Source organism: Salmo salar, chromosome ssa12, assembly GCF_905237065.1.
Source record: "Salmo salar chromosome ssa12, Ssal_v3.1, whole genome shotgun sequence".
NCBI classification, from domain to species: Eukaryota; Metazoa; Chordata; class Actinopteri; order Salmoniformes; family Salmonidae; genus Salmo; species Salmo salar.
Genome location: NC_059453.1, coordinates 57014374 through 57034332, shown reverse-complemented (window position 1 = coordinate 57034332; position 19959 = coordinate 57014374). Strand labels below are relative to the sequence as shown.

Here is a 19959-nt window from a genome sequence, read left to right as displayed (position 1 = left end):
TTTTACTCGCCCTAGCAGAGCTGGTTAGACTGTTTACATGTTATCTGTGCTGTTTGCAACAATTTGATTCAGTTTTTTTGCAGACGTTTACTGATGTCTGTCGAATTCAAATGGGTTTTACCTTAATTTCTCAGAACAAGAATAGACTGACGAGTTTCAGAAGAAAGTTCTTTGTTTCTGGCCATTTTGAGCCTGTAATCGAATCCACAAATGCGGATGCTCCAGATACTCAACTAATCTAAAGAAGGACAGTTTTATTGCTTCTTTAAATCAGAACAGTTTTCATCATGATAACCTTGGATTAGCTAGCACAATGTGCCACTGGAACACAGGAGTGATGCTTTATGTTATTTTCACATTAATGTGTCACATCAGTTTGCAAACAATGTAAAAATAATAATTGAGTTAATAAATCTGCATACAAACATGGTCTCTTTTTTGCTTCCTTGAGTAAGGCATCTCCAAAATACACACGTTTCAGCCTAGCTTTCTGTGGTAGTGGGGCAGCCAGCGGAAAATACAGAGCGTAGGGGTTGGTAATGTTCTCTAGTTGTGCCGTAATTGGCTCAGTGTTCTGTCCCCATGAGTGACACGTCACCGCAAAATTCAAGCCCCTTGGGTGCTGCCATAGATTGACATTAGAAGTGTGCATCCAAGAAGGCTCAAGGTCACTTGTCACAGATAAATATCTACCGTAGCATTGATTGGACTGATCATGTCAACATCATACTTTCAAAATCTTAGCTAGCAAGCTAGACAAGCAGTCATCATGAATCAAGTCGACAATCTACTGGGAAATCCTTTTCAGTCCTTCTCATATGAAGAGAAATTATAGATAAAACGTATCGGTGCTCATCTAACATTGGACATGAACATTACACAACAAGTTGGAAATCGCAAATTCAGCAATGAGTGGTTTGGAAGGAATCAGTGGCTAACTGCAAGCGGTGCAAAGCAATCACTTGTCTGCTATTCAGTGGAGTGGGTGTGTAGTCCAAGTCTGGGTTTACCGGTCTCTTTTCCAAGCTTAAAACGGACAAACATTCACATAACACCATGGGCCAGAAAAGGTTGAATACATTGGCCATGGTGTCAATCCAGCATGACTTATGCCATGTTCAAAACAACTGGAAAATCTGAGACCAGTGAGTTCAAGACAACTGGGAACTCTGAAAAAAAATAGCTCCAACTGGGAAAATACGTTTTGAACGGTCACCCAACTCGGAATTACAAGTTGAGAACTCGGGCCTCTTCTAGAGCTCCGACCTGAAGATCACCGACGTTTCGACCTTGTCCCCCCCAGAGTTCCCAGTTGTCTTGAAAGCACCATAAATCCAGAGAATGTCACACTTTGATGACAAAATATGCCCACAAGAAGGGCCGCCGCACCACCTTCCTCTTCAAGTGAGCCCAGAACAACAAGGTTATTCCAAAAATGTATTGTATGCTGCTGCATAATGATGTAATATGCCAGGGAGATATGTATACTGTAGCTAAGAAAGTAATACTACGTGTATGTTGTGTAGTAAGCTGATAGTAGCTCATGTGCCTCACCCTAATTAATTTGGTCCCTTTCCCCCCTCTTAACTTAGCCTACTGTTGTGACTTGGTGGTGCACATGTAGCCTATAGCCTGTTTTAGAGAAATGTAATCACTGAATATTTTAAGAGCTTTCATTGTCTGCTTATATGCATCCTACAGTTCTGACTTGGTGGACAGGGAGAATACTGTAAGAACGGCCCATGTTCTGAATTCTGTCACTGTACATTTCAAAAGGGCTGAAAAAAAGTTGTTGATTACGTCCATCCTAGCTTGCTCAAATAACGTCTTCATCAAAATTAGGCATTACCTCTTTTCCGCTCGTCGTTCCCTTATGCCATAGTTTGTACATCTCAATTGTCAATAGAAACCACATTTGTTTAAGCAAGTCAGCCATATCAGCTATGTTTTTTTAAGGGCAGTAAATGAGGCTGAATGAACTGTTTTGCTGCCAGACAAGGCACTGCTGATAGCCAGGTGTAGCGGTGGTAAGGATTCACTCCATGGTGCTGAAAAGAAAGCGCTGCTGTTGGGACAGCTTTATTTAGGACCTAAAAGTTTGTGGCCACCGTTTGTCACCTTGCAATTAATGTATTGTTTAGTGGCTTTGCTGGCATGCATAAAAATAATGGGGGGAGTTTGCCCCACCAAGATTTACATGCTAAAATCGCCACTGCATCAGTGCTAGAAGAGTAAGAAATTCAACTCACAGGATCTACCGTAGGAACATTAGAGGGTCTTCTCCTCTTTCGCCCGCTTCCAGGAGTGGAGGAGGAGGCATCGTCAAAGTCCCCTCCGCTCACACTACTACTGGATGGAGAGATGGCCCTTCTCCTTTTCGAACTCATTGGTATAACTGATGGTACCTTCAAAACAACACACACAAATACCGTTAGCTTGCTGGCTAAGTAACTATCCAATTTTTATAATATTATAAACACTGACTAGAATTGTAACGTTACATAATGAAGTATTTTATTATAATTCGTTTATTTAACTAGGAAAGTCAATTAAGAAAAAAATGATTTACAATGACGGCCTACAAAGAGACAGAGTCCCGCAGGGACCAGGGCTGGGATTAGAAATAAAATGTACTGTACACTAGTAGGACAAAACACACATCACGACAAGACAGACACCACAACACTAGCTACATAAAGAGAGACCTAAGACGACAACACAGCATGGCAGCAAAACAACACCAACGTAGCAACATAACACGGTAGCAACACACACATTGAGAGAGATTAACTCTGAAAAGCATTTAAACACGTCCGTGTTAACTTTATCTGGCTACCGGTAACGTTAGCTAGGTAGCGGCTAGTTATCAAACATGGGAAAATTGGATCTTCGACGTAGAATATTAGCTAGTTTATCTAGCTAACAATCTGCGGATAAATACAGTTAGCAGTAACGTTGTTAGCTAGCTAGATGACTAAGTAACTTACAAAGGCAAGCGCCTAAAATTTAAACGTTCGCTAAACCGTAAAAAATAGAACTAGCTTGCTAACAAGCTAGTTGTAATGTTACTTTGATAAACAAATTTAAAGCAAAATACAAACCCGGCTTACCTGAATTGTAGTATATTTCCCTGAGCAAAATTGTTTCGTTAAAAAGTCAATTCATTCGAAACGTTAGCTTGTCAAGCTCCTCCCCCCGTGGCAGTATATTGCCGGATGTGACCCTATAAAGCTGCGATCCATTTGGAAAAAGTGGAGGCGGCTCGGACTTGAAAGGGTATCAAGCGCATGAAGCGAGGCTGTGGGTGGTGGTTGAAAGAGCGCGCTTGTTTGAAATGGAAAAGCGTCGTGGTAGCTTTTGATAAAGAAGAACATCAAGATGAAGCAGCTGCTTTATAAGTGGGATGCGCTGTTGAGCGCTACATCCCGAGGGGTTAATGCTGATTGTTCGGAGATTGTGACAGCCGGTTAAATGGCGTCCCTTGAGAAGGCAAGAACACGATATATGTCAGGACAAATGCAGTATTATCATAAGGGGACATATACTTGGAATATGGAGGGAGAAAGAGGCAGAGGAGATCTAAGAGCAAGGGAGGAAGAGGGTGAGCTTGAGTCCGTTAAAAATGGCGGGAAAAAGTGAGATGGTTTGTTCAAGAAGAAAGTAGTAAGCAGAGTGAACTAAAGACAGGAGGAGAAATGGAAGTGAATGAGGGCGAAGTATCGGAGGTGGTAGATGTGGTGAAGTTCTCGGAGCCTGAGGCTTGCACCAAGGGTTAGGATAAAGATGAGCCTGTGAAAGTAGGAGTGACTTTTTTTTGAAAAAGTGGACCCTTGCCTTTTGGCTGATCCATTTGTGGTTTCAGGGTGGGTGAAAACAGAGTTGGGTGCTGTGGAATCCGTGAAGTTAACCAGAAGTGGTCTTGTGATAATTGTTTGTGTTTCTGCTGGTCAGAGGGAGAAGGTGCTCTGCGTTAAACTAATAGGGGCAAGAAATGTGAATTGTTTTGCTCTCAAGAAAAGGGTGCCATTGAAAGGAGTGATTACTGGGGTAGAAGTAAATGTAAAAATTGACCACCTGAAGAGGAAGATTCCTGGTGTTTGTGATGCTTGTCGTTTGGTGCGACACAGACAGGGTGGCGTGAGTGGTGAAACAGAAGAGTCATTGTCTGTTCTTTTGAGTTTTGATGTTGAGTCTTTGGCCGACAAAGTGATGTTAGAATAAATAAGTTTGCCTGTATGAGCTTTTGTGCCGAATACATTACGTTGTTATAGGTGTCAAGCTTATGGGCATGTGGCAACAGTGTGTAGGGGGGAGGTTGCTAGGTGTGCGGAAGGGCATGAGACAAAGGAATGTGTAGCATTGGGGAAAGTTGTGGTATGTTAATTGTAGAGGTGCCCATAGGGCTGGGGATCAGAAATGTTCCGTGCAAGAGAGGCAGGTTGAGGTTCCCAGGGTTAGAGTAGTGCAGAGGTTGTCATATGCTGAGGCAGTGAAGAAAGTAGAGGAAGATGGGTCAAGGGGAAGGGATCCTGAGAGGAGTGGTGTGAGTAGCAGATCGGTACCAGTACAGAGGGATAGGCCAACAATTGATATGTTTCAGTAAAATTAGATTTTTAGCGTGTATAGCAATGGTTATCAACTGTACTGCAGGGATGGAACATAAGTTGCAGAAAATGTAGGTTGTGGTGGCAGCTGCAGAGGGGTATTTGGGTGTGCGCGATTTGACATCAGAAGAGTAACAGGGTGTGTTAAGTGGTGGTCTCATTCTTTCAGGTTATTGGCATGAGGTAGGAATAAATAGATTGAAATAGTGGAGTAGGGTGGTGTTATTTTTTTATTATTTGATTTATTGTTACATTTTTTGTGAGTGTTGTGTTAGATGGTAGGATATTTATTTATTTATTTCAAGCAAAGTATAAAAGGGAGTTGTACTCCAGTCTAGTAGGTGGCGGTAATGCAACATTTATTGGATGCCAACCGCCGTTACACCTCATTGAAGAAGAAGGCGACGTTGGACTTACAAATAAAATATCTGTAAAAATATCCCTGTTGTGGTGGCGAAGTGTTTCTATCTTACGGTGAATGGTGGTGCTTGGGAAACATGGCAGAAGTTGATGATTTGGCCATGTTTCAAGTGTTTGCAGACGGACAGAGTATATAGAAGAACAGTGTGTAGAAGGATGACGGTGTTGTAATTGTGGTGGGGATCCCGAATTCCTGGAGTGCCCTGTAAGGGTGAAGGAGATTGAGGTGGCAAAAGTTAGTGCGGTCAATTGAGACTCCTATGCTGAGGCGATTTTAAAAGAATTGAGAAAACAAGTGATGCTAGTGAAGATATGGTAGTGGACACACCACAGCCTGTAGTAAATGTTTGCTGCCAGTCAAAAGATACCCTATGTGTTAAAATGGTGGATTTTGCGGCATTCATTGCCACAGTTACAAACTTACAGCACAAGTCTCAAATCAATGAAAGAAACTGGACATTATTGTGGCTGTGGCAGAAAAGTTTTTGGGATTTAAAGATTTTACATCTGAAGACTTGCAAGGGGTACTGGCGCTGGAAGACCCGCTCTCCCAGGTTCCCCTTGAGCCTGTGTAGGGATCAGATCTTATTTATTAACAGACAACTTTGATTTATTTTTGGTAGTTTGGTTGTTTTTTAGGGGGGTATTTTGTTTAATTTTTGGGGAATCCTGTTTCCAGTAGGTGGTCGAATGCACACTAAATTGTGCGATCGCCAATATACCATAAAATAAGAAAAAGTAGAGGCTAGCAAAGATTAATCTCTAGGGTTAGGGACAATTCCGAACCTAGGTACCAAACCTAAACCCTGACCCTTTTCCCAACTCTAACCACGTGAATGGGTTACATTTGATTTGATGTAATCTATAAACCACTACTACTCCATAACCCATATGACCAATCTGAGGCATTGAGTAATTTGACTGAGTGAAGTTTAGAATGTGACTTGCTGGTAACAGAAATGGATGTCAGGAGTGTAATGACATGTTTAAAAATGCTTCTGAAGTTTGTAATTTCCACTTTGAAATTTCAGACTTGATTTTCTCTTACGAAAAATGTATCAACCCCTAGAAAATGTCCATTAATTATAATCCACATAATACACTGAACAAAAATATAAATGCAACATGTCTGTATATATATCTGTATTCCCAGTCATGTGAAATCCATAGATTAGGGTAGTGTTTCCCAACCCTGGTCCTCCAGTACCCCCAACAGTACACATTTCTGTTGTAGCCCTGGACAAACACGCCTAGTTCAACTCATTGATGAGTTGACAAGTTGAATCAGGTGTGCGTGTCCAGGGTTACAATAAAAATGTGTACTGTTGGGGGTACTCGAGGACCAGGGTTGGGAAACACTACATTAGGGCCTAATGAATTTATTTAAATTGATTGATTTCCTTATATGAACTGTAACTCAGTAAAATCTGTTGCTGCAGGATTATTTTCCTGGTGTAGCAAACTGGATCAAATTACATCTGTAGAGTTCTCAGAATTAAAATGAATTTGTTTTCCCATTCTGAAATTAAATCTCATGCAATTTTTTCATTCATTGGAATGGAATTGTGTGGAATCTGGAATTACACCCTCAATAATAACTTATAATTACAGCATCATGGTGTGTGTTAGGCAATTAGCATTAAGAAATAGGCTACAATCCTTTCCAGTACATTTACATTTACATTTAAGTCATTTAGCAGACGCTATTATCCAGAGCGACTTACAAATTGGTGGATTCACCTTATGATATCCAGTGGAACAACCACTTTACAAATGGTTGCAAAGAGAGGGCACATTACTGGAAACTTTCTAAGTTTACCAGGAAACTACTAGAATTTTGGTAGCTTTCAAGTTCTTTGGGGAATTTTATATGATATCTAGTGGCCTTTTTGGGTACTTCCGATTATCACAGGGGTCTGTAATTACTATGGCCTTCTGTGTGGCCTTATCACAAAAAAATTAAGAATGACAAATCTGTAAACATTCTCTTAAAAATAAACAACTTAGTGAATGCCATTGGTTTTTAATATGAGGGTTTCATCATGAAATATCCTTTATAAATATTGTTTACTACTTTTTTTTTACTATGTCAATATGTCTTTGTTGTAAATGTTTTGGTGCCAAACTGGTGGCAATTGTGAAAAAAATATGTCATTGCTGTTGATTAGATTAGCTTTTTTCATTAGTTAGGATATTTTATTTTGAACCATATGGTATATCTACTAGAAACTCATGGACACGGATATAAAAAAAAGAATACTAGCCTTTATATCAGGCCTGCTATATATTAATAATAAAATAAAAGTTATTCGAGTGTAAATTACCAAACTTACCATAGATACCTGTTAATTACGAAATTACAGAAGATTCCGCTACCTTTGGTAAATTACCGATAGCTTTAAAACCTGCATGCCAGGCTCTGTTGATGTCAGGCTATAGTTATTTAACCCTTGTGTGGTGTTTGTGTATTATTTATTACAATACATTATTTCAATACAATGTAAAAAAAAAAATGCTGTATTCTCTCACACTCTACCCCAGCCAGGTGCAAAGTGGAGGAGGGACACAACAAATAAATAGCTTTGCATGTGTGGCTCCTTACCACAATCAATCAGTATGGTCAAAATAATCTCTGCTCAGAGGGCCTTAGAAATCACTTTTGCAGAGAGAGAAGCTGGTGTGGTAGGAGCATCTTCCACTTTGGAAGATGAATAATATTCCGAATATGAGGATCATGTCTCTGTCAATTCTGAGTCCAACAGTGAGTTGGAAGAAGAGGATGAGATTGGCTCTCAGCCAGACCCAGGACCAGCCCGTCAGCAGCCAGCCCCAGGACCAGCCCGTCAGCAGCCAGCCCCAGGACCAGCCCGTCAGCAGCCAGACCCAGGACCAGCCCGTCAGCAGCCAGACCCAGGACCAGCCCGTCAGCAGCCAGACCCAGGACCAGCCCGTCAGCAGCCAGCCCCAGGACCAGCCCGTCAGCAGCCAGACCCAGGAACAGCCCGTCAGCAGCCAGCCCCAGGAACAGCCCGTCAGCAACCAGCTCATCAGCAGCCTGAAGGAGGAGAAATATGGATGCCAAAAAATTGTGAAATTGCTTATTGCCCAAGGAATGAGCCACCCCGCATGGCTGTCATTGTGATAAGAATGATACCAGGGCCGACGCTGATGGCGGTTACTCATGTGCAGGACATAATGTCTAATTTTGAACTGTTCATCCCAGACACCATCCAGAAAATCATTCTGGACTGCACTAATTTGGAGGAAAGGCGTGTTTTTGGAGAGAGATGGAAGGAGATGGACCAAACTCATTTACATGCATACTTTGGGGTTCTTATCCTTGCTGGTGTTTTCAGATCCAATGGGGAATCCAGAGAATCCCTGTGGGATGCAGAAACTGGCAGATAACTTTTCCGTGCAACAATGTCTCTGGAAAACTTCCACATTCTTTCCAGGATTATCCTCTTCGATAACCGAGATACCAGACTAGCTCGGCGGCAGAGACAAGCTAGCTGCAATCAGGTCAGTGGGTGGACCGCCTTCCCCTGTTTTACAACCCTGGGCCCAACGTTACTGTTGATGAGCAGCTTATGCCATTTAGGGGCTGCTGCCCCTTCAGGCAGTACATAGTATCTAAACCGGCAAAATATGGAATCAAGATATGGGCTGCCTGTGATGCTGCTTCATCATATGTGTGGAACTTGCAAGTGGATACAGGGAAGCCAGATAGGAGCCCCAGAGAAGAACCAAGGGATGCGGTTTGTCCTGGATGTGACAGAGGGACTACGTGGCCACAACATCACATGCGATAATTTTTTTACTTTGTAGAAGCTGGGACAGAAGCTCCTCAACAGGAAGCTGACGATGGTAGGAACAGTACAAAAAACAAGCCAGAGCTCCAACCTCAGCTGTTGAATACACGGAACAGGCCTATCAATTCCTCTAAGTTTACGTTCGCGGCCGACACGTCCCTAGTGTCCTATGTGCCAAAGAAAGGCAAAAATGTGGTACTCATGAGTACGCTGCATAGGGATGGGAAAATTTGTGGCCAGGAACATCAAAAAACAAATCATAATGGCACAAAAGGAGGGGTGGACAATTTAGACAAGCTGGTGACTGGCTACAGCTGCAAAAGAAGAACCCTACACTGGCCACTTGTGATATTCTTCAACATCTTGGACACCTCGCCCTACAACGCGTTTGTCATCTGGATGGCGTTGAACCCAGATTTTAACAGAGGGAAGCTGCGGTGGAGACGGCTCTTTCTCGAGGAGCTGGGAAAGGCATTGGTAAGACCACAAATCCAGAGGAGGCAACATATGCCAAGGACCCCAGCTTCTGCAGCCATCGTGAGGAGGATTCAGGAGGAGGATGCTGGTGCCCAATCCGCCCATCCATCCGACCCACAGAAGCAACAACTCCGGAAGTGTGAGTGATATTGTTGCATGTGTGTGTGTGTCTGACTCTCCTAACTTGGCCTGCTGTAACTATATATGCGAGTGAGATGTTAGTAAAATTCCTGAACTAAGTGTTTTCATCATTCTAGATTGCAGCCTGTAGCAACAAGAAGAAGCACTGCAATGTGTGTGGGCCCAAGAAGGAAAGGAAGACACAGTGCACATGCATCAAGTCTAAGAAATACATTTGCAACACACACACAGTAAAACTCTGTCCCTCATGTGGTGTGTAGACCAGCATTAATTTGTGTTCAATGGGGGCTCATTTATTGTTTCCATAAAATATTGTATGTAAAATGTGTCCTTCCAATTTGCTCAGCACAAAGCAATACACATCAATAGTGATGAAAACCTTGTTTCAGTTATATTTCTTCAATATAAACATGATTTATTCCACCCCTGATTATTATTTATATAAAAAAAAACGAATAGTGATTTTATTGATAAATGTGATCTGGCAAATATTAACCACGTATGCTGTCTATATTGCTTGTAATTGATATAAGTCAACATATAAGTATTACGTATTTTTTACGTAAATTGTTATGGCCGTATTGTTTTAAAAACCCAATAATGCTGTGGGTCCATCAGACCCGCGAACATTGGGTGGATAACAGAAACATGTACACCACACAATGGTTAAGTCAGTCCAGTAGACTACTTTTTAGCTGTGGTTGATTTAAGGCTATTTGATTTCCTGAGCTGTGAAGCCAATACCCTTCTTTGACGTCAGGCGCGAGACCAGCACCCTCAACTGATATAGCGCTGCGCATAGAGCCAAACAGCCCATTAAGAGGGAGAAGGGATTCTTGAGCTTTACGCATTCAGGTAAGATTTGCATTGTATTTGGACGCAAAAGAAAACATAGGCTAACCACATTTTACACATAGCGGGTTTTTTTTGGTCCTCGGTTAGGATATAATGTCGCAGTAGACTATTCTATAGCCTGTCTATCCAACTGGCGCATGTTCGATTTTGCATAGGCAATGTCTTCTACGTACTACCTTAGAGCATCTTTGGATATGAATTGTAGGCTATCTATGACTATAGCCGTTTTATACTCTCGCTGGACTATAGCCTACCCTTGAACATTCAGAATGTTTATGTACACCCATACACCTTGTATTTTGATTCCAACAATCGCCTATTGATGTGCGCTATACTTGTAGGCTACCTGTGTTTGACAGATTAGTCTATATGATAATATATTACATTGGTTAACCCGTCTGCCATTGTAGGCCTACGGTTGTCATTGATAGCCTAATCGTGCCTATGAAAACCAGCCAGTTTCTCACATAATTGACAGTGAAGTAAGTACTTGGCTGCGTTTACACAGGCAGTCCAATTCTGATCTTTGTTTCACTAATTTACATCAGATCTTTCATATCAGCTATTTTTCAGAGCTTTTTACATTAGATCTTTTCACATTAGATTTTCTTCAGAGCTGATCGGATTGGTCAAAAGACCAATTAGTGAAAAAAAGGGCAGAATTGGTCTGCCTGTGTAAATGCAGCCCTATTCTATTATTTTCTATATCAGATCTATTTTTTCTTACATTTCAAGTCTTGTCATAGCCTGTTGGAAATCGAATAAAGCTTGAAGAACTGAAGCTATGGAACAAGATATCGCATATTTCCTGTGTTATTGGTGATATTCTGCTGTAGCCTATTCAGCCTATGGCTTTCCTTACTCTTTGAGAGATGCAATACTATACTACTATTCATGTATAGAGCAATAATGTCCTGGACTGCCACGCTTTTCCATGTGACTACTGCACTGTGCTACACACTAGGACTTTGCCAACAGGGTAATGGTCATCATCAGTTCTCAATAGGTTGGCATGAAAGACAGTTGTGGAGAGGTTACAGGTGTACAACAGATGTTAGGGTCCAGAAAAATCTCCCTAAACAAGTATGTTTGACTGTTGCCTTATTCAACTACTTTTCATCTCATTACAACCTACAGACAAAGTATGTGAAATTAATAAAAAATTGTACTGCTAAATCTCCTAGTTATGCACTTCACTAAATGAAACATCCATCCTAATTATGGTGGATGGGACTACTTGAGCCTACTGCCTGCCAATGTCTCCTGCACTTAAAAAAAAAATATTTCATCCATCAGATTCCAGTGTTGACTCTTGGATGTTGAACAATATTATCTGAAGATAAGTAAAATTGTTGAAATTGTTGCATGTTGTGTTTTATATTTTTGTTCAGTGCATATACGGTGCATTCAAAGTATTCAGACCCCTTGACTGTTACTTTACAGCCTTATTCTAAAATGTAGGAATGTCTTTTTTCCTCATCAATCTACACACAATTCCCCATAATGACAAAGCAAAAAGTAAACATTTTTTTTTTTGCAAAGGTATTAAAAATAAAATACATATCTCATTTACATAAGTATTGAGACCCTTTGGCAGCAATTACAGCCTTGAGTCTTCTTAGGTATGACACTACAAGCGTGACACACCTGTATTTGGGGAGTTTCTCCCATTCTTCTCTGCAGATCCTCTCAAGCTCTGTCAGGTTGGATGGGGAGCTTCGCTCCACATCTATTTTAAGGTTTCTCCAGAGATGAGATCGGGTTCAAGTGCGGGCTCTGGCTGTGTCACTCAAGGACATTCAGAGACTTGTCCCGAAGCCACTCCTGCTTTGTCTTGGCTGTGTGCTTAGGGTTGTTTGCCCCAGTCTGAGGTCCTTGACGCTCTGGAGCAGGTTTTCATCAAGGATCTCTATACTTTTTTCCGTTCATCTTTCCCTCGATCCTGACTAGTCTCCCAGTCCCTGCCGCTGAAAAACATCCCCACAGCATGATGCTGCCACCACCATGCTTCACCGTAGGGATGGTGCCAGGTTTCCTACAGACGTGACGCTTGGCATTCAGGTTTCATCAGACCAGAGAATCTTGTTTCTCATGGTCTGAGTCCTTCAGGTGCCATTTAGAAAACTCCAAGCGGGCTGTCATGTGCCTTTTACTGAGGAGTGCCTTCCGTCTGGCCACCTTACCATAAAGGCCTGATTGGTGGAGTGCTGCAGAGATGGTTGTCCTTCTGGAAGATTCCCCCATCTCCACAGAGGAGCTCTGTCAGAGTGACCATCAGGTTCTTGGTCACCTCCCTGACCAAGGCCCTTCTCCCCTGATTGCTCAGTTTGGCCAGCTCTAGGAAGAGTCTTGGTGGTTCCAAACTTCTTCCATTGAAAAATGATGGAGGCCGCTTTGTTCTTGGGGACCTTCAATGCTGCAGAAATGTTTGCTACCCTTCCCAAGATCTGTGCCTCGACACAATCCTGTCATGGAGCTCTGCGGCTAATTCCTTCGACCTCATGGCTTGGTTTTTACTCTAACATGCACTGTCAACTGTGGGACCTTATATAGACAGGTCTGTGCCTTTACAAATCATGTACAATCAATTGAATTTACCACAGGTGGACTCCAATCAAGTTGAAGAAACATCTCAAGGATAATCAATGGAAACAGGATGCACCTGAGCTCAATTTCGAGTCTCAAAGCAAAGGTTCTGAATACTTATATAAATAAGGTATTTCTGTTTTTAATTCCTGGTATATTTGCTAAAATGTCTAAAAACCTGATTTCACATTGTCATTATGGGCTATTGTACATAGATTGAGGAGGACCATTTTTTTATTTAATCAATTTTAGAATTAGGCTGTAACGTAACAAAATGTGGAAAAAGGGAAGGGGTGTGAATACTTTCCGAATGACTTATGAATATATTATTTCTACCAGTCAAATGTTTTAGAACACCTACTCATTCAAGGGTTTTTCTCTATTTGTAGTATTTTCTACATTGTAGAATAATAGTGAAGACATCAACAAGTATGAAATAACACATATGGAATCATGTAGTAACCAAAAAAGTGTTAAACAATATACACACACACTACATGACAAAGTATGTGAATGCCTGCTCATCGAACATCTCATTCCAAAATCATGGGCAATAATATGGAGTTGGTCCCACTGCTATAATAGGTTCCACTCTTCTGGGAAGGCTTTCCACCAGATGCAGGAGCTTGCTTCCATTAGTGCATTAGTGAGTTTGTGCCCTGATGTTTAGGCCTGGCTCGCATTCGGTATTCCAATTCATCCCAAAGGTGTTCGATGGGGTTGAGGTCAGGGCTCTGTGCAGGCCAGTCAAGATTTTCCACACCTATCTCGACAAACCATTTCTGTTTGGACCTCGCTTTGTGCATGGGGTCATTGTCATGCTGAAACAGGTAAGGGCCTTCCCCAAACTGTTGCCACAAAGTTGGGACCACAGAATTTTCTAGAATATCGGTGTATGCTGTAGTGTTAATATTTCCCTTAACTGGAACTAAGGGGCCTCGTCTGAACCATGAAAAACAACCTCAGACATTATTCCTCCTCCACCAAACTTTACAGTTTGGACTATGCGTTGGGGCATATAGCGTTCTCCTGGCATCCGCCAAACCCAGATTTGTCCGTCGGACTGCCAGATGGTGAAGGATGATTCATCACTCCACAGAACGCGTTTCCACTGCTCCAGAGTCCAATGGTGGCGAGCTTTACACCACTCCAGCCAACACTTGGCAATGCGCATAGTGATCTTAAGCTTGTGTGTGTGCGGCTGCTCGGCCATGGAAACCCATTTCTTGAAGCTCCCGACAAACAGTTATATTGCTGACGTTGCTTCCAGAGGCAGTTTGGAACTCTATATTTTCGCAACCTAGGACATACGATTTTGACTACCTGTTTATGAAATCCCTGATATATATACTGAACAAAAATATAAAAATATGTTCCATTTGCAGGAAAAGCATATTTCTCAAAAATGTTGTGCACAAATTTGTCTACATCCCTGTTAGTTAGCATTTATCCTTTGCCACAATAATCCATCCACTTAGCAGGTGTGGCATATCAAGATGCTGATTAAACAGCATGATTGTTACACAGGTGCACCTTGTGCGGGGGACAATAAAAGGCTACTAAAATGTGCAGTTTTGTCACACAACACATTTACATTTAAGTCATTTAGCAGACGCTCTTATCCAGAGCGACTTACAAATTGGTGCATTCACCTTATGATATCCAGTGGAACAACCACTTTACAATAGTGCATCTAAATCTTTTAAGGGGGGGGGTTAGAAGGATTACTTTATCCTATCCTAGGTATTCCTTAAAGAGGTGGGGTTTCAGGTGTCTCCGGAAGGTGGTGATTGACTCCGCTGTCCTGGCGTCGTGAGGGAGCTTGTTCCACCATTGGGGTGCCAGAGCAGCGAACAGTTTTGACTGGGCTGAGCGGGAACTGTGCTTCCTCAGAGGTAGGGGGGCCAGCAGGCCAGAGGTGGATGAACGCAGTGCCCTTGTTTGGGTGTAGGGCCTGATCAGAGCCTGAAGGTATGGAGGTGCCGTTCCCTTCACAGCCCCGTAGGCAATCACCATGGTCTTGTAGCGGATGCGAGCTTCAACTGGAAGCCAGTGGAGAGAGCGGGGTGACGTGAGAGAACTTGGGAAAGTTGAACACCAGACGGGCTGCGGCGTTCTGGATGAGTTGTAGGGGTTTAATGGCACAGGCAGGGAGCCCAGCCAACAGCGAGTTGCAGTAATCCAGACGGGAGATGACAAGTGCCTGGATTAGGACCTGCGCCGCTTCCTGTGTGAGGCAGGGTCGTACTCTACGAATGTTGTAGAGCATGAACCTACAGGATCGGGTCACCGCCTTGATGTTAGTGGAGAACGACAGGGTGTTGTCCAGGATCACGCCAAGGTTCTTAGCACTCTGGGAGGAGGACACAAGGGAGTTGTCAACCGTGATGGCGAGATCATGGAACGGGCAGTCCTTCCCCGGGAGGAAGAGCAGCTCCCTCTTGCCGAGGTTCAGCTTGAGGTGGTGATCCGTCATCCACACTGATATGTCTGACAGACATGCAGAGATGCGATTCGCCGCCTGGTTATCAGAAGGGGGAAAGGAGAAGATTAATTGTGTGTCGTCTGCATAGCAATGATAGGAGAGACCATGTGAGGATATGACAGAGCCAAGTGACTTGGTGTATAGCGAGAATAGGAGAGGGCCTAGAACAGAGCCCTGGGGGACACCAGTGGTGAGAGCGCATGGTGCGGAGACAGATTCTCGCCACGCCACCTGGTAGGAGCGACCTGTCAGGTAGGACGCAATCCAAGCGTGGGCCGCGCCGGAGATGCCCAACTCGGAGAGGGTGGAGAGGAGGATCTGATGGTTCACAGTATCAAAGGCAGCAGATAGGTCTAGAAGGATGAGAGCAGAGGAGAGAGAGTTAGCTTTAGCAGTGCGGAGAGCCTCCGTGACACAGAGAAGAGCAGTCTCAGTTGAATGCCCAGTCTTGAAACCTGACTGATTAGGATCAAGAAGGTCATTCTGAGAGAGATAGCAAGAGAGCTGGCCAAGGACGGCACGTTCAAGAGTTTTGGAGAGAAAGGAAAGAAGGGATACTGGTCTGTAGTTGTTGACATCGGAGGGATCGAGTGTAGGTTTTTTCAGAAGGGGTGCAACTCTCGCTCTCTTGAAGACGGAAGGGACGTAGCCAGCGGTCAAGGATGAGTTGATGAGCGAGGTGAGGAAGGGGAGAAGGTCTCCGGAAATGGTCTGGAGAAGAGAGGAGGGGATAGGGTCAAGTGGGCAGGTTGTTGGGCGGCCGGCCGTCACAAGACGTGAGATTTCATCTGGAGAGAGAGGGGAGAAAGAGGTCAAAGCACAGGGTAGGGCAGTGTGAGCAGGACCAGCGGTGTCGTTTGACTTAGCAAACGAAGATCGGATATCGTCAACCTTCTTTTCAAAATGGTTGACGAAGTCATCCGCAGAGAGGGAGGAGGGGGGGGAGGAGGATTCAGGAGGGAGGAGAAGGTAGCAAAGAGCTTCCTAGGGTTAGAGGCAGATGCTTGGAATTTAGAGTGGTAGAAAGTGGCTTTAGCAGCAGAGACAGAAGAGGAGAATGTAGAGAGGAGGGAGTGAACGGATGCCAGGTCCGCAGGGAGGCGAGTTTTCCTCCATTTCCGCTCAACACAATGCCACAGATGTCTGAAGTTTTGAGGGAAGATGCAATTTGCATGCAGACTGCAGGAATGTCCACCAGAGGTGTTGCCAGAGAATTCAATGTTAATTTCTCTACCATATTCTACCATACTCTACTATACCAATTTCTCTACCAATGTCATTTTAGAGAATTTGGCAGTACGTCCAACCGGCCTCACTACCGCAGACCACTTGTAAGCACGCCAGCCCAGGAGCTCCTCATCCGGCTTCTTCAGCTGCGGGATCGTCTGAGACCAGTCACCATGAAAGCTGATGAATCTGAGGAGTATTTGTCTGTAATAAAGCCCTTTTGTATGGAAAAACAAATTCTGATTGGCTGGGCCTGGCTCCAAAGTGGGTGGGCCCATGGGTGGGCCCACCGGCTGCGCCCCTGCCCAGTCATGTGAAATTCATAGATTAGGGCCTAATGAATTTATTTCAATTGATTGATTTTCCTTATATGAACTGTAACTCAGTTAAATCTTCAAAAATGTTGCAGGGGCGGCAGGTAGCCTAATGGTTAGAGTGTTGGGCCAGTAACCGAAAGGTTGTTAGATCGAATCCCCGAACTGACAAGGTAAAAATCTGTCGTTCTGCTCCTGAACAAAGTAGTTAACCCACTGTTTCTAGGCCGTCATTGTAAATAAAAATTTGTTCTTAACTGACTAGTAAAATAAACATGATCTTGCATTTATATTTTTGTTCCATATAATATACTGTTTACAGAAACTATAACCACATATCTCGCTCTCTTTCCTTCTCTTAGCCTTGTGGTAAATACACAATCTCAAGTGGTGATCACTCTTTACTCTGGTAATTTATGGATTGAAATGTCCTCTGAGTTGTAATGAATTACATATTAAAGGGAGACGGCATTGGAAAGTGCTTTAAATCTCCAATATTGATCCATACATCTGGTTTAGCACCATGTCTGCTTCCCAAATGGCACCCTATTCCTTATTTATTTGTGTGTGTGTGTGTGTGTTGTGTGTGTCTTTTCCAGTGAGCAGGTTTTTCTGGCTAATTTTGAATTTGATTAGGATCCCCATTAGCTGACGCCATGCATAACATCGGCAAATCTTCCTGGGGTCCAACACAGTACTAAATAGACATTACAAACAATTACAATTTACATTAAGACATTAACAAGTAGACATTGCAGACAATTAAAATACCTGACCGGTAATGTATTTAACATTCAGTGAATGCTCTCTGGGATTAGTATCTGTCCAGTCATATAGTTGATTGCATTAGATGTTCTTTCGTTTTTTCTTGAAGGTGGATTTACTTTTTGCCTGAGAAATGTGAGCTAGTAAATGGTGATGCTAAGCTTTCTGCCTGACTGTCCACCACTTTATCCCTCCACAGTTCTCCCTTGGCCGATCGGATTGACAGTTTAGGATAGGATGCCCCTTGGAGATCTAGAGGACGGGAATGGATGGAAAAAGAAGACGTCAGACATCAAAGAAAACTACGACTTCAAAGAAATTCTGGGAACGTAAGTGTTCTGACACCACTGTTACAGTAATAGCTACAGTGGGGTCCGGAATGATTGGATCCCTTGATAAAGATGAGAAAAAAATGACTGTGTATAAAACAATTATACAAATACTGAGATATATTGTATGCTAAAGAAATGGGAAAATGTATACTAATACAATTGCTCAGAGAAATAGATTTTGTTTAAGAAGTAATACAAAAAATCCCCCCAAAATAGGCATCAAAATTAGTAGAGAATGACATTGAGCCTTTTCCTATGAAACTGGAGAACACATTGGGAGGGATCTTAGACCATTCCTCCATACAGAATCTTTCCAGATCCTTGATATCCTTCGTCTGCCCTCTTCAATTCAAACCACTGGTTTTCAATGGGGTTCATGTCCGGAGACTGAGATGGCTATTGCTAAATGTTGATTTTGTGGTCAATTAACACATTTCTTTGTGGATGTGCGCTTGGGTTGTTGTCTTGCTGGAAGATTCACTTGCAGCCAAGTTTCAGCCTGCCAGCAAAGGCAACCAGGTTTTTGGCTAAAATGTCCTGGTGCTTAGTGATGTTCATGATGCCGTTGCGTCCCAGGACCAATGGCCTTTCGAAAGAACAATTCATATGCAGAAAATACCTCATACCTACTGTAAAATATGGTGGTGGATCTTTCATGTTAAGGGGATATATTGCTTCCACTGGTCCTGGGGCCCTTGTTAAGGTCAACCGATTCATGAACTTTACCAAGTACCAGGACATTTTAGCCAAAAACCTGGTTGCAAGTGAATCTCCCTGCAAGAAAATAACCCCAAGCACACATCAAGTCCATAAGCACAGACTAAGGATATCAATAGGGCCCTATTAAATCAGTGTTATTTTTTGCCTGATTCCATTATCTCTGTTTTAGTTTTTCCAGGTTTCTGTTTTTCAATCTCAAAATCATACTTTTTTAATAGGAAAAACAAAAAAAGTGGATGTTATAAGCCCACAACAATGCTTAAACCACACCAGAAGACCACTTTTGGGGTCTGGGAAAAATCTGACATTTAGAATTTTGGGTGTATTTACCCTAGTTCAACTGCACATCAGCAAGGGACCGTTGTTTGGTTAGCAATGTTTCTGTAGCACTCATGTGATTGCAGAGTTGCAAAACAAAAGACTGGATTGATGCAAATAATCATTATATCATTCTGCCATTTAGGCATAGGCTACTTTGTAGTTAACATTTTAGGTTTTTGGGAAAGCCTTTCCATCTACCAGAAGAAGGTTGCCATTACATTAGCCTTATCACTAACAACTACACAAAGTGATAGACAAATGCGTGCGTGCGCACGCAGTGTCAGAGGAAGGCCCAAAAAATTGTCAAAGACTCCAGTCACCCAAGTCATAGACGGTTCTCTCTGCTACCACACGGCAAGCGGTACCGGAGTGCCAAGTCTAGGACCAAAAGGCTCCTTAACAGCTTCTAACCCCAAGCAATAAGACTGCTGAACATTTAAATCAAATGGCCAGCCGGACTATTTGTAAATGTTAACTCTGTTAACATTAACTCTGTTTTCATAAAACTGCATTGTTGGTTAAGGGCTTGTAAGCAAGCATTTGTATTTGGCGCAGGTGACATGAAATTGTATTAGATTATTTGATTCCTGTGACTTTGCCTCTTCAGAAAGTTGAAGTAAAATACGAATCACTGAGGCTTTTTATGCATGTTTTATGTTAACCTTGGGCAGATTAATGCATTTAGTAGATTTTTCTACAAAGTAAAAAAAAGAAAGTATATTGTTGAATTACATTTAATGTCTAGATTCCTGGATTCCGTCCGCATTCTCCGCAACGCAGATTTTATAGGGCCCTAATTATCTAGGATCTGGAAAGAATCTCCAATCTCATAAAACATTTTAGAAAACAGCTCTGTGTCGTTATCCTCGCAAGGGGAGGGTGCTTGAAAACAACGGATCA

The 19959-nt window shown here is 42.7% G+C and overlaps 2 protein-coding genes across 5 annotated transcripts in view; one reads left to right on the top strand and one right to left on the bottom strand.

Moving 5' to 3' along the window:
* Positions 1–3353, bottom strand: part of pbrm1l (polybromo 1, like) — a 37064-nt gene extending 33711 nt beyond the window's left edge. For all 4 annotated transcript variants that reach the window (XM_014132326.2, XM_014132328.2, XM_014132327.2 and 1 more), the window contains exons 1-2: positions 3111–3353; positions 2250–2405 (exon numbers count right to left, since the gene is read on the bottom strand). In XM_014132326.2, coding sequence (XP_013987801.1) covers positions 2250–2387 — 138 coding nt within the window. In that variant the 5' untranslated portion in view covers positions 2388–2405; positions 3111–3353. The remainder of the gene's footprint in view (positions 1–2249; positions 2406–3110) is intronic.
* Positions 3354–10036: 6683 nt separating this feature from the next.
* Positions 10037–19959, top strand: part of camk1a (calcium/calmodulin-dependent protein kinase Ia) — a 67543-nt gene continuing 57620 nt past the window's right edge. The window contains exons 1-2 of the mRNA XM_014132325.2: positions 10037–10309; positions 17886–18015. Coding sequence (XP_013987800.1) covers positions 17924–18015 — 92 coding nt within the window. The 5' untranslated portion in view covers positions 10037–10309; positions 17886–17923. The remainder of the gene's footprint in view (positions 10310–17885; positions 18016–19959) is intronic.